Genomic DNA, 15,406 nt, shown 5'->3' with positions numbered 1-15,406 from the left:
ACACACCCACCCTCTCACACACACACCCACCCTCTCACACACACACCCACCCTCTCACACACACACCCACCCTCTCACACACACACACCCACCCTCTCACACACACACCCTCTCTCACACACACCCACTCTCTCACACACACACACCCACCCTCTCACACACACACCCACCCTCTCACACACACACCCACCCTCTCACACACACACACCCACCCTCTCACACACACACACCCTCTCTCACACACACACCCTCTCTCACACACACACCCTCTCTCACACACACACCCACTCTCTCACACACCCACTCTCTCACACACACCCACTCTCTCACACACACACACCCACCCTCTCACACACACACACCCACCCTCTCACACACACACACCCACCCTCTCACACACACACACCCACCCTCTCACACACACACACCCACCCTCTCACACACACACCCACCCTCTCACACACACACCCACCCTCTCACACACACACCCTCTCTCTCACACACACACCCTCTCTCTCACACACACCCTCTCTCTCACACACACCCTCTCTCTCACACACACCCTCTCTCTCACACACACCTTCTCTCTCACACACACCCTCTCTCTCACACACACCCTCTCTCTCACACACACACACACCCTCTCTCACACACACACCCTCTCTCACACACACACACACCCTCTCACACACTAACATCTTTGCACAATTTCTCACTCTCTCCCTTCTTTCTCTCATTAGCCCATCTTCATGAGGCCCACACTGGATGGTGGATCCCCCCCCCAACCCCCCACCATGCTCCAGCACATGCTCCAAGTTCCTTTCCGAGGCCCTCTGTTCCCATCACTCTGCTGTCCATGCTCGTCCAATGAGAACCTGGCGTCTGGAGCATTTTCCACATTTTTCAATGTGCCTGTCTTGTCACGGATGCCCTGGGTTCCTCGAACCCTAGTTTGGGAATCTGTGCTGTAGATGGTACACGCAGTTGCTACTGTGTGTCGGTGGTGGAAGGAGTGAATGTTTGTGTATGGGATACCAATCAAGTGGGCTGCTTTGTTCTGGATGGTGTTGAGCTTCTTGAGTGTTGTTGGAGCTGCACCCATCCAGTCAAGTAGAGAATATTGCATCACACACTGCCTCATGCCTTGTACAGGGTGGACAGGATCTAGGGAGTCAGGAGGTGAGTTACTCACTGCAGGATTCTTAGCCTTAGTAGTAGCCACAGTATTTATATGGCTACACCAGGTCAGGTTCTGGCCAATGGTAACCCCCAGGATGTTGATAGTGGGGGATTCAGCAATGCTAATCCCCGTGATGGTTAGATACCCTCTTGTTGGAGATGGTAATTGCCTGGCATTTGTGTGGCGTGAATGTTACTTGTCACTTGCCAACCCAAGCCTGGATATTGTCCAGCTCGTGCTGCATTTGGACATGGACTCTAGTATCTGAGGAGTTGCGAATGGTGTTGAACGTTGTACAATCATCAGCGAACATCCCCACTTCTGACCTTACAATGGAGGGAAGCTGTACCTGGAGTCACTGTGTGAAATGTCAGGTGTTGACAGCATTCGATTCACGTACCTGAAACTTTTGGAAGTGTTGGCTTGTCTTCTTGCCAGTTGTGCCCATCACAAAGAGAAAGTCAGGAGTCAGAACAAAGGGGACTCTCTCCTTATTGATTCCCAGGAAGCTTTTATAGTTCCCAAGGATATGACCAAAATCGATATGGAAAAGATTTCCTGATAGGAATACAACAAAAACTTGTCCATTTATTTCTATTAGTACCAACATAAGAGTACTTTTCACAATTCTCCCATGATTGTCAATGAGTCTCAGAGTAAACAAACTGGCACGTAGATCAGTAACTAAATGAGACTGATTTAAGATAATTGGCAAAAGAACAGCAGAATATGAGGAGAATGTTTTTGTAGCTTGCATATTCTGGGATGGATTGATAGAGCGGTAGATTCAATTGTAATTTTCAAAAGGAAATTGAATAAACACTTGAAAAGATAAAATTTGTAGTATTAAGGGGAAAGAGCAAGGGAATGAGATGAATGGATAGCTCTGTCAAAGAGCAAGCACAGCTACCTTGGAACACACGGTCACCAATCTATTTCACAGTTACCGCACTCTGATTGTATCATGCGATAGTGATGTCATGCTACAAGCACTTCTCTTCCGGGGGCAGTGACCCACTCTTGGGGAGGGTGGGGGCAGTGAGCCACTCTTGGGGAGGGTGGGGGCAGTGACCCACTCTTGGGGAGGGTGGGGGCAGTGTTTTGGTAAAACTTGGAATCCTGATAACTGTTTACAAAACCAGGAGGGAGATGAGCAGTGAGTTTTATGATTTGGAATCTGCTGTCTGAAAAGATGACGGAAGCAGATTCATAGTAACTTTCACGAGGAAATTGGATAAATGCTTCAAAAGCAAAAGATGTATGGGGAAAGAGGGTGACTGAGATTATAGTTCACTCTTTTCAAAGAACCCACAATCAACCCGAATTGTTTCTGTTGTTGCTGAATGATTTTATCTTTCTGCAAACCCCTTTTCTTCCAATATAAAAGCAAAATACTGCAGATGCTGGAATCTGAAACAAAAACAGAAACTGCTGAAAAATCTCAGGTGGTCTGTGGAGAGAGAATAGAGCCAACATTTCAAGTCAGGATGAGCCTTCGGCAGAGCTGCTCTGAAAAAGAGCCATCCAGAGTCAAAACGGTTGGGCGGGATTTTCCGGCCGCACTCGCCCCAAAACCGGAAAATCCCGCCTGGGGCCAATGGACCATTACATGGTCCGCCCCCCTGCCCGCTACAATTCACTTGGCGTGTGGGACAGGAAAATTCCCCTCATTGGCTCTGTTTTTCCTCCACAGATGCTGTCAGACCTGCTGAGATTTTTCAGCATTTTTTGTGTTTGTTCCTTTTCCTCCAATGTTGCTCTGATAATTCAATACAGATCGAGAATGGAATAGACTTCCCAGGTTTGGGGTGTCTTACTGCCACTCTGAGCCATCAGAGAAGCATATATTTCAATCATTAGACACTCAGCAGTTACTTACCTGACTCTGTGATCATAATGTTGTCATTGTGCCTGTCTCCAATGCCCAGGATGTAGGTAGCTACACAGTACCCAGCACACGAATAAACAAACCTTTCCACAGCTGACTGGAACTGCAATGTCAATTCAGAATTCTTTCAGTTTGCATCTTTTGAACAGGCATTGCAAATACTGAACACAATAACATGAGAAGACATTCAGTACAGTTACATCAAGCAAGGAGCACACACTTCAGCCAGAAAATAGTGCCAGTATTGTTTGCTTCAACATCTGTACACTGCTGGCAGAGAACACAGCTGTCACAAGCGTTCATGTACATTGTACCAGTGTCTGCCAGGCTGGGCACATGTTTGCACCTGTACCAGTTAGGCAGATTACATCCTGGCAGGCACACTACTACACTGACAACTTATTCCACCTAATGGGTATCTTTATGAGAACTTTAAGTTAAACAGAAAATGTTGGAAAAGCTCAGCTGGTGTGGCAGCATCTGTAGAGAGAGAGAGAGAGACAGTTAATGAGCTGGATTTCCCAGTCCCGCCAGCAGTGGGCATAATGCTGGGTGGGTCTGAAACATGTGCAGGAAGGCCAAAGGTCTGCTTTCCGCCAGTGTAAAAGCAGGACACAATTGTCTGCCCCTGACCTGAATGGTGGATCAGTTGTCCCGCCGCACCATATCAGGAAAGGCATTTGCCTGGATTTCAATATCATGAATGCCCATTATGAAGCTTGCTTGCCAGGATCACGGATCGCCATTCCTGATCAGAACCCATGCCAGCAGCGAATGAGTGATCGTGACTCACGATCGATATAAGTGACGTACACCTGGCAACCTGCACTTCACTCGTGACTCCAAGGTACGTTCACCTACCTTTCATGGTGCTCTGCTCACGGTGTTCTGACTCTGTCCAGGTTCCACAAGCAAGACTAGAAGGTGGCTATTTGGCCCATCGAGTCTGCACCAACTCTCCAAAAGGACATCCCACCCAGTCCCTCCCCCCTGGGTTATCCCCATAACACTACACATTTACCGTCCTGCCCTATCCCAATAACCCTACGCATTTACCATGGCTAATTCCCCTAACCTACATATCTTTGGTCCACCTAACCCGCACATCTTTGGATTGTGGGAGGAAACCGGAGCACCCAGAGGAAACCCATACAGACACGGGGAGAACGTGCAAACTCCACACAGACAGTAACCCAAGGTTGGAATTGAACCCAGGTCCCTGCTGCTGTGAGGCAGTAGTGCTAACCACTGTGCCATCTTTTCCATGTAGCCTTGTCGGGATCCAGCATCCCCCTCCTCAGTTTTCCATGGTGCTGAGAGACATCAGCACTAACTAAGGTGGGGTCACAGCCAAGGCTCTCTATTCCAGATCAGCGGTAAGACAGGGAGGGTGGAAAGTGTTGGCGGGCAAAGGCTTGACTTGGTAGAGAGTTAAGGATCGGAGGGGTGGAGACGGAGGAAGGTGCACACAGACACATGACTGGGGGAAGGGAGGGGTGTGGAAAACGTAGGGTTGACACCATTTTTGAGATGCTATTGACATTTTCATGCTGATATAATAGAGTGGTGCAGGCAGACGTGAACACATATAAACTCAGAATTTAGCCTCACAAATAGACCACAATCTAGGCTGACAATGAAAGATGGCCTGTCTCCACGCACCTCTACATTTCATCTTCTACCAAACACACTGACCATTCTATAGTGCAGAAACATCTGGACTACCTGAGCCTCCACTTTGCGCCATCGTGACTGAAGATCACATTAACCTCTGGAGCAGCTCTCAGAGATATCCTGGGTAACCACACATTTCTTTCACTGACATTTCACTGATGTCAACACTGAGCAAAGAATGGACAGGCACTGTCATAAGATGGTTTGATACAACATTGAGTTGAGGCACTTGATGGGGCATCAGTGAGAAGAGCTGAAGGGATTGTGTGAAGAGACATACACATCAGGGAAGTGGAATGGGTCCAAATCTATTTCCATTTGTGGATAGGATATACAGAAAGTGAACACTCATTCACTTTGTGATCCTAGTATTTCTTAATCTTCCCCAATTTACTGCTACATCTTGGTACATCCCCGACATCCCCAGCTGGGATGGAAGGAATCTGCTTACCGCAACTTTCTCAGGAGACACAGCCTGTTTACCGCAACACCCAATTGTCTGAGATGACTATGGCAGGCATCCTCTGGAGGGTCGAGACCTGGAAGGCCTTAGGTTGCTTTGAGTGCCCTGCTGTGGTGCAGGTTCACCCTCAGTGGCCTGTGGAGCTGATGGGGGTCACAGGAGAGGGTTTGGGATTGGCTGGACACTCTCAGAGTCACCTGGGTGGATGGGGTGTCCAACTGTTGGTACTCTTCCATCTGGATACCCGAGGATCTCTGGCTGACCCCAAGGCATTTGGAGTGAGGTTGGGGTGTCCTGTCCCCCTCCCGCTTAGTCACTGATGGATGCCACTAATGCCTACCGTGATGGAGTGCAACCCCTGGAGCACAGCAGGCCCAATATCCTGGACCAAGGTCTCCACCACGGTCACAGTCCTACTAAATGCTGACCGCGGTGCACTAGAATGTTGGCACAATGACATCAGACTGAGTTTGGATGGACTCTTCCATCGCACATTGCAATCTGTTGACTGATATTTCCACGTCTGTCATTACAGCTCCAGCATCTGTGTTAAGGCAGAGTCCAGAGGTTCTTCATTTCACTGGAACTCAGCAGAATTCTTACCTCCGACAGTTCTCCAAGTGTCAGAGACCTTGGGTGTCCCGGCCTTTGCCTGCTGTGATCAGAATCCGTGCTCACCAGACTGTGACTCCCAAACTTGACCACCTCTGCTCTGCTGGAAGGTGTGGTGAAATGCTGTGATAGATAGTCTGGGCCTGTATTCCTTGGCATTTAGAAGAGTGAAGGGTGACCTTATTCAGACATACAAGATCCTGAGGGGGTTTCACAGGGTAGATGGTGAGATGCTCTTGCAAGTGACAGAGTCTCGAACAAGGGGACATAGCTCCAAGATAAAGGACCGGACATTTAAAACTGAAAGCAAAACATAAAATCAAGATACAGACTGGCTTTGTCGGGGGAGGGGATTGGGAAAAGAAATACCAAAATGGAGGGCAGAGTTCATGCTCTGAAGTTGTTGAACTCAACGTTAAGTCCAGAAAGCTGTAAAGTGCCTAATTGGAAGATGAGGTGCCTGTTTGCATTGGGCTTCACTGGAACGTTGCAACAGGCCAAGGACTAACACGTGGACATGAGGACAGGATGGTGTGTTAAAATGACACAAACAGGAAGGTTGGGGCCATGCTTGCAGACTGATGTTCCGCAAAGTATTCCCGCAGTCTGCATTTAGTCTCCCCAGTGTAGAGAGTAGACCGTACTGGGAGCGGCGAATGAGACTAAGTTAAAGGAGGTGCAAGTGAAACAGTGCTTCACCTGAAAGGAGTGTTTGGAGCCTTGGACAGTGAGAAGGGAGGAGGTAAAGGGGCAGGTGGTACATTTCCTGCGATTGCATGGGAAGCTGCTGTGGGAATGGGATGAGGTGCTGGGGGTGATTGAGGAGTGGACCAGGGTGTCCCGGAGGGAACGGTGTCTATGGAATACTGAAAGAGGAGTGAGGGGAAAGTGTGTTTGGGGGTGCATCATACTGAAGTTGGTGGAAATAGCAGAGGATGATCCTTTGAATATGGAGGCTGGTGGGGTGAAAAGTGAGGACAAGGGAAACCCTGTTATTGTTCTGGGAGGGAGGGAGAGGAAGAGGTTAGAGCAGAGGTTTGGGAGGCGGGTCAGACACAAGAACACAAGAAATAGAAGCAGGAGTCGGCTACCAGGTCCTTCAAGCCTGCCCCGCCATTCAATACGATCATGGCTGATCTATGCCGGCCTCAACTCCTTTTAACACATTTGAGAGCTCTATCAATCATGGCTCAGAAAAAGGAAGACATGTCAGAAGTGCTATTTTGGAAGGTTGCATCGTCAGAACAGCTGAGATGGAGAAACTGGGAGAGAGGGATGGAATCCTTACAGGAAGCTGTCGTCAAGGCAGCGGTGGGTTTGTAATGAGTATATTTTTTAAAATTCTCTCAAGGTGTGGGCATTGTTGACTCGGCCAGTATTTATTGCCCATCCCTAATTGCTCAAGAAAGTGGCTGTGAGCCGCCTTCTGGAACCATCATGGTCCATATTGGTAGAAAGTCTACCACCGGAAATGGAGACAGAGAAGTCAAGGAAGGCGAGTTGGTTCCGATGAACCGACCGAATATTTTTGAGCAGATTCAGCATCTCTGCACTCGTCTAAGATCCCTGACATCCGGCACCTGTGTGAGTTGCTCTGGTACCTGTAACCCAGTCTTATACCTCCTGTGTTATCCCTGTACCCAGCAGATAGTCCTTTACCTTGTCTTCAATCGGGCACTTGTCTTTCAGCCAATGATTCAACACTTCATCCTTGAATGCCCCAGTGTTGCCGACCGTACTCTGTTGGATCTTGGCTATGGTTGTGGCATCCTTTACAATTTGAATCATTCCTGTAGAAGTCCAACAAAACTTTTGGGTTCGTGAACTTGGACAATTTTTAACCAGAAATCTATAAAACAGGTTACCACTTCACCCAGCACTCACTGTGAAAGATCATTACTGAGTTAACCCATTGAACACCGACCCTATAGCCATCCCATAAGTGACTGGACTTGACTTGAACACAAGATTGAAGACTGGTATCTAAGTCACAGTGGTGCCCTACATAGCTTTCTAGTTTTTATTTTGCTAACTGGTGCTAGTACAGTGAATATTAAATCAAACACTTTCCATTTCCAGCCCCATTTCTCACATTCACCATCATCAGTAATTGCCAGTTGATTCCCAGTGTGTGTGCCCTAAACTCATGATTCTATTGGGACTGGACCAAGATCGGCTGAACTCAACTCACGAAGGATCATGATGGCCAGCAGACAGTGCAGACTTTGAGCCCATTGGTCCAAGTCACATTCGAACCCAGTCTGGTCTCAGAGGTGACAGGTTAGTGTCTGAACTATCCAGTAATCCGCACCCACTTTCTAAATGCAGACACACAGTCTACAAGGCCAGAGTAAAGAGAATGATTTTTTACCGATTTTGTTCCCTGTTGCAATGCACCCATACGGCAACAAACAAAGATCCAAGGATTCTGTCTCCCAGATTGAGTCCATAATGAGAAGGATCTGTGGATAAATGGAAGTGTTGTATTTATGAAACAAGAGTGTTCAAAGAAGTAACTACAGCGTCATGGAACAATGTCTAAATCTGTTACCAGCTTCGTTTGCTTCTCCCACAGGGCTACGTTTTGCTGTGTTCCCGGTGTTACATTATGAGGCAGGTATGGCCCCCTCACTTACTGATGTAGTTACACAGTGAACTCCGGTGTCTTGGGTTGTGCTCTAAACCTCTTATCCAACTGAGATTTCCAGATGTGTGAAAACACAGTAATACTCATCTTTGCTTTACACAACAGACAGATTAATCACCCATTTCCCTTGTAGATTACTGGGCTTCCTTCTCATGTAGTTAAGCAATGGCAAACATTTAAAGATATAATTCATCTTTCTCAATGGATATACAGTCCTTTCGGGAGTAAGAGCTCCACAGAAAAAGTAGTCCAATTGTGGCTAGCAAAAGAAACTAAAGATAGTATTAGCTCAAGGAAGAAGTTTATAATATTGTCAAAACAAGTAGCAAATCTGAGGATTGGCAGGACTTTAGCAATCGGCGAAGGATGACCAAGAATTTGTAAGGAATGTGAAAGTAACCCAGTGAGAAATCTCAGAATGTATTGTGAGGACTTTTTATTCCTTCATGGGATGTGGGCGCCAATGGCAAGGCCAACATTTGTTATCCATCCCTGACTGCTCTTGAGAGTAGCTAAGGGTCAGCCACATCACTGTGGATCTGGAATCACATGTAGGCCAGACCAGGTGAGGACGGCAGATTTCCTTCCAGATGGGTTTTAAGACAATCGACAGTCACCATTGCTGAAACTAGCTTTCAATTCCAGATCCTTTGTAATTAATTGAATGTATTAATTAATGGAAATTAATTTAAATTCCACCAGCTTCTACAATCATTTAAAAAGTAAGAGGTGAGTAAAATTAGCATAGAGACAGGAAAAATTAAAAAATGGGGAATATGGAAATAGCAGAGATGTTAAACAAACATTTTGTGTCTGCTTTCACAATGGAAGAATCAAAAGCTTACCAGCTATCTGAGGAACCTTTTCCTCAATTTTTGTGAGGCCCACATGTTGCATTAATTTAATTTCTAGTTATTGGAGATATAGAGGGACTTGAGGAGCGTGCAGGAAAATGGCATTGTGGTAGAAGATTAGCCATGATCTAATTGAATGGTGACGCAGGCTCAAAGGGCCAAATGGTCTACTCCTGTTCCCATTTCCTATGTTTAGAAACCTGGGTAATAAAAATGATTCAAATGAAGGAGGCTGTACTTTCAAATGTGTTGCTGTTTCCATAAACTGTGGATATGTGAAATACATCTCAACCCCATACCCCCCACCTCCAGCACATATGGTGGGTGCTGGCTTCAGGATGGGAACTTACAGAATCGGGGCTCCAATGCCATCTGGGCTAAGGTGCAGGGCCCTTCCCTCTCTATGAAAATTTGGGCCTCAGTAACATATCAAAGAATGTTACATAGAGTCATAGAGGTTTACAGCATGGAAACAGGCCCTTTGGCCCAACTTGTTCATGCCGCCCTTTTTTCAAAACCCCTAAGCTAATCCCAATTGCCCGCATTTGGCCCATATCCCTCTATACCCATCTTATGCATGTAACTGTCTAAATGCTTTTTAAAAGACAAAATTGTACTCCCTCTACTACTACCTCTGGCAGCTTGTTCCAGACACTCACCACCCTGTGTGTGAAAAAATGTCCCCTCTGGACACTTTTGTATCTCTCCCCTCTCACCTTAAACCTGTGCCCTCTAGTTTTAGACTCCCCTACCTTTGGGAAAACATATTGACTATCTAGCTGATCTATGCCCTCATTATTTTATAGACCTCTATGCTTATAGCCTTCTATGCTCCAAAGAAAAAAGTCCCAGTCTATCCAGCCTCTCCTTATAACTCAAACCATCAAGTGCTGGTAGCGTCCTAATAAATCTTTTCTGCACTCTTTCTAGTTTAATAATATCCCTTCTATAATAGGGTGACCAGAACTGTACACAGTATTCTAAGTGTGGCCTTACCAATGTCTTGTACAACTTCAAGACGTCCCAACTCCTGTATTCAATGTTCTGACCAATGTTCTAACCAATGCTCTGTCACTCAGTAACCCCTCTCACCCAGCACCCAGTGTTACTGACTGTATCTGCACTGATGTTAATCCAGCTCCCTCACACTGTCACTGAATAATCCCCCTCTCACCCAGCACCCAGTGTTATTGACTGTATCTATACTGATATTAATCTACCTCCCTCACACTATGACTCAGTAACCCGTCTCCCCGCACACCCTGTGTTACTGACTGTATCTGTACAGATGTTAATCCAGCTCCCTCACCCTTTCACTCGGTAACACCTCTCTCCGCAGCACCATGTTACTGACTAAATCTCGACTCATGTTAATCAAGCTCCCTCACACGGTCACTCGGTAACGCCTCTCAAAACTGATGAGGAGTGTTAGGCATATCCATGAACAATACAGTAAAAAGCATTGAAATGCCATAGCGAGAGACAGAGTGTTACATTGAAGAATGCTGGATTACAGGCTGTCATAATGAGGAATGTGAAGAATATCCAAGGTCTTATTTCCGAGCATCACCTGTATGATCAGCATGTCCTGCCGCAGGTCATCTCCATGTTTAAAGATGATCCCAATGGTATCCTTGGATATGGAGGTGAGGTCTGCACACTTAAACTCAAGCCACAAGGGCTTCTTCTTCGATGGCATGACTTTGCATTTATCCACCTGTAAAACACATCAATAGATGGTGAATGTGAGCGAGATTAACACTCTCATTTTGCAGTCTGGCAAGAATTTGACATTGTGTTTATGTTGATTACAAAATGAACCGAATTATGTTTCCGTCATGACATTCGAGTGTGTTAGTGTACTCCAGTATTACATATAATACAGCACCCTCTATATTTTATTGAGTCACCTGACCTTGCAGTCAGAGGACACATGTAAATGTAAGCTATAACCAGGCTGCATACCTGCAATTTTGTCCAAGTTCTGTTCCTAATAAAGTCAGTTTACAACAACAATATTGGTCATCCTGCAACATAAAAGCAAGTAAGGAGTCTAATAACACCAGGTTAAAGTCCAACAGGTTTATTTGGTAGCAAACGCCACTAGTTTTCGGAGCGCTGCGAAAGCTAGTGGCATTTGCTACCAAATAGACCTGTTGACTTTAACCTGGTGTTGTTAGACTCCTTACTGTGTTTACCCCAGTCCAATGTCGGCATTTCCACAACATAAAAGCAAGACAGGTCTAAAGAGGGTGAATGCAAGCCAGATAAACTCTTTTGTTCTGCAGTCTGGGAAGGATTTGACAATGTATTTATATTGATTATGAAATTAACTTAGTTATGTTTAGGCTCTGGCTGTGTGACTAACATTTATATAGCATTTATTTGATTTAATTTGATTTATTATTGTCACATGTATTGGAATACAGTGGAAAAGTATTGTTTCTTGTGTGCTATACAGACAAAGCATACCATTGATAGATTACATAGGGGAGAAGGAAAGGAGAGGGTGCAGAATGTAGTGTTACAGTCATAGCTAGGGTGTAGAGAAAGATCAGCTTAATATATGGTAGGTCCATTCAAAAATCGGATAGTAGCAGAGAAGAAGCTGTTCTTGAGTTGGTTGGTACGTGATCTCAGACTTTTGTATCTTTTTCACGATGGAAGAAGGTGGAAGAGAGAATGCATTGCATTGGGTCCTTGATTATGCTGGCTGCTTTTCCGAGACAGCGGGAAGTGTAGACAAGTTTCTTGCGGTCTTGGGCAGAGCAGGAGCCATACCAAGCTGTGATACAACCGGAAAGGATGCTTTCTATGGTGCATCTGTAAAAGTTGGTGAGAGTCGTAGCAGACATGCTGAATTTCCTTAGCCTCCTGAGAAAGTAAAGGCATTGGTGGGCTTTCTTAACTATAGCATCAGCATGGCGGGACCTATCTCTCAGACTTCAGACATGATAAATGATTTTAAGTTCAAGCTTATTATTTAGACAAAGTTAAAATCAAAAGATTTTTGTTAAATCTCACTACTGGTAGTCAAATAGCCTCAGTACCCTGAGATGTCCTGTGCAGGCCAGTGAAACTGTTAGATCGCCCAATACTGGAATAGCATGGGAAATTGATGAGACTACTTTGAGACTTTCAAGTCAATTGCTCCATGTTTTGGGGTATAGCTGAACACCGACAGCATCTAATACTGAGTTTGCTGACCTCAAACCAGGGTATATGGAAGAGGCTATAATGAAAACAGTGAGCTCGTGAATAGAAGGAGACAGCGTTAATGAACAAGGTCATCATTATTCAGTGACCCCTGTTGGAGAATGTCTGTTTTAGATCCAAAAGCTAAGAATGAGGAGTGGGGTGGTGTTGGGGGTGGGGTGGGGGTGCGGGGGAGTGGGGGGGTGTTGCTTGGTTCAATGTTAAGCTGACTATCACTGTTTAGGCTTATCCATGAAGAATGGACATTTGGATAAGGCACTGAAGGGTGTCTGAATACGCTGGAGTGGCAGATCGCACCCTCAGAAGGATAGAGAAGAAAACTGGAATGTGAGAGAGACCAACATATGGATTGAGTCTTTTATATTAAATCAAATCAGTTATAAAAATGATTAAATTAGACCTCAAGGGGTGGTCACCCCTGCTGCTTTGAAAGTTGCCCCAGGCCCAAGGGTCATACCTCACGGTTACTAGCCATGACCATTCAAGCAAATTAGCCAATATATGGTGCTGATGGTGGGAGAGCTAGACCATCGAGGGATAATGGCTGCTTAGGTCAGAGTGGAAGTAAGTCATTCTCAATCCCAAGGGGCTGCTCAAGAAGAAGAAGGATCCTTCAGGAATGGGCTTGTATCTCTGTAACGGCATACAGGAGAAAGTCAATGAGAATCCACCTCACATTCTCCTTTCCCCTATTCATACTACTCACTGAAAGTAAAAATAGGAGCCTTCAACCTGCAACTGAAGAGGAAAGCACAAGATCCTGAGGCATGGTGAAATGAACAGAGAGCTGCACCACTACTATATACCATGAGGTGGAGATGCCAGCGTTGGATTGGGGTGGGCACAATAAGAAGTTTCACACCAGGTTAAAGTCCAACTGGTTTATTTGGTAGCATGAGCTTTCAGAGCGCTGCTCCTTCATCAGGTGAGCCCTGATGGGCTCTGAAAGCTCGTGCTACCAAATAAATATGTTGGGCTTTAACCTAGAGTTGTGAGACTAGAGTTGTGAGGGAAAGAGGGGGACTATGACAGCAATAGTAGTGGGGGATGCAACAGTTAGAGGCACAGACAGGTGGTTCTGTGGGCGCGAACGAGACTCCAGGATGGTAGTCTGCCTCCCTGGTGCCGGGGTCCTGGATGTCTCCGAGCGGGTAGGAAGCATCCTAAAAGGGGCGGGTAACCAGACAGACGTCATTGTCCACATTGGTGCAAATGATGTAGGCAGAAAGAGCAGGGAGGTCCTGCGAGAGCAATTCAGGGAGTTGGGTAGTAGGCTGAAAAGCAGGGCCTCGAGGGTAGCGATCTCTGGACTACTCCCAGTGCCACAAGCTAGTGAGGCTAGGAACAGGGAGATTGTACAGCTGAATGCGTGGCTAAAGGACTGGTGCAGGAGGGAGGGTTTCAAATTCGTGAATCACTGGGAAGTCTTCAAGAGAGGATGGCACCTGTACAAGAAGGACGGGTTACACCTAAACTGGAGGGGCACGAATATCCTAGCTGGGAGTTTTGCTAGTGCGGTTCGGGTGGGTTTAAACTAATGTGGCAGGGAGGTGGGGATCAGAACAAGGGTCAATAAGCATAGAGGCTGGGGACGAGGTTGGGGCCAAAACAAGGCTACCTAAGAGGAAGAGCATTCTGGGGGAGGATGACCTCAGTGGGCCTGGAGGTCTGGAGTGCATCTGCTTCAATGCAAGGAGCATCACGGGCAATATGGATGAGCTTAGAGCCTTAATGCTTGCGCGGAACTTGGATGTGGTTGCAGTGACGGAGACTTGGTTAAAAGAAGGACAGGACTGGCAGCTGAATATTCCGGGGTATAAGTGTTTTAGGCGAGACAGAGGAGGGGCAAGGAGAGGTGGGGAAGTAGCAATGCTGGTTAGGGAGCATATTACAGCGGTACAGAGGTGGACAATTTGGAAGGGTCAGGTAACGAGTCACTGTGGGTGGAGCTCAGAAACAGGAAGGGCGCAGTCACTATGCTGGGGGTATACTACAGGCCTCCCAACAGCCCACGGGAAGTTGAGGAACGGATATGTAAGGAGATTCTGGACAGGTGCAGGAAAAATAGGGTTGTTGTAGTGGGAGACTTTAATTTCCCTCACATAGACTGGAAATCGCTTAGGGCTGGGGGCCTGGACGGGGAAGGTTCTTTGGAACAATATGTTGACAGTCCAACTAGAGAGGGGGCTATACTGGACCTGGTACTGGAGAATGAGCCTGGTCAGGTCATCAAAGTTTCAGTGGGGGAACATGTGGCAAATAGTGACCACAATTCTGTAAACTTTAGGATAGTAATGGAAAAAGATGAGTGTTGTTCTATGGGTAAGGTGCTGAATTGGGGGAAGGCAAACTACAGCCGGATTAGGCAGGATTTGATGGCTGTTGATTGGGAGAGGCTTTTCGAGGGTAAATCCACATCTGGCATGTGGGAGTCTTTTAAGGAGCAGTTGATAGGACTGCAGGACAGGCATGTGCCTGTAAAGAGGAAGGATAGGAAAGGTAGGATTCAGGAGCCGTGGATAACCAGTGAAATTGTGGGTCTAATCAAAAAGAAAAAAGAGGCATACATGAGGTCCAGGCAGCTAAAAACAGATGGAGCACTAGAGGAATACAGAGAAAGTAGAAAAGAACTCAAACAGGGAGTTAGAAGGGCAAAAAGAGGTCACGAAATGTCCTTGGCAGACAGGATTAAGGAGAATCCTAAGGCATTTTATACATACATTAGGAACAAGAGGGTTGTTAGGGAAAGAATCGGACCTCTCAGGGACAAAGGAGGGGAATTATGCTTAGAACCAAAGGAAGTAGGTGAGATCCTAAACGAATACTTTGCATCAGTATTCACAAAGGAGAGGGATATGTTGATTGGTAGTGT

At 46.3% G+C, this 15,406-nt stretch overlaps 1 protein-coding gene across 1 annotated transcript in view; it reads right to left on the bottom strand.

Annotated features, from left to right (window-relative positions):
• Positions 1-15,406, bottom strand: part of pik3cg (phosphatidylinositol-4,5-bisphosphate 3-kinase, catalytic subunit gamma) — a 55,377-nt gene that overhangs the window by 10,000 nt on the left and 29,971 nt on the right. Inside the window, exons 6-10 of the mRNA XM_078225894.1 lie at positions 10,889-11,035; positions 8,189-8,279; positions 7,477-7,607; positions 3,060-3,171; positions 1,581-1,738 (exon numbers count right to left, since the gene is read on the bottom strand). Of these exons, the coding sequence (XP_078082020.1) occupies positions 1,581-1,738; positions 3,060-3,171; positions 7,477-7,607; positions 8,189-8,279; positions 10,889-11,035 (639 nt within the window). The remainder of the gene's footprint in view (positions 1-1,580; positions 1,739-3,059; positions 3,172-7,476; positions 7,608-8,188; positions 8,280-10,888; positions 11,036-15,406) is intronic.

Source organism: Mustelus asterias, chromosome 12, assembly GCF_964213995.1.
Source record: "Mustelus asterias chromosome 12, sMusAst1.hap1.1, whole genome shotgun sequence".
Lineage (NCBI taxonomy): Eukaryota > Metazoa > Chordata > Chondrichthyes > Carcharhiniformes > Triakidae > Mustelus > Mustelus asterias.
This window is presented reverse-complemented; position numbering and strand designations above follow the sequence as displayed.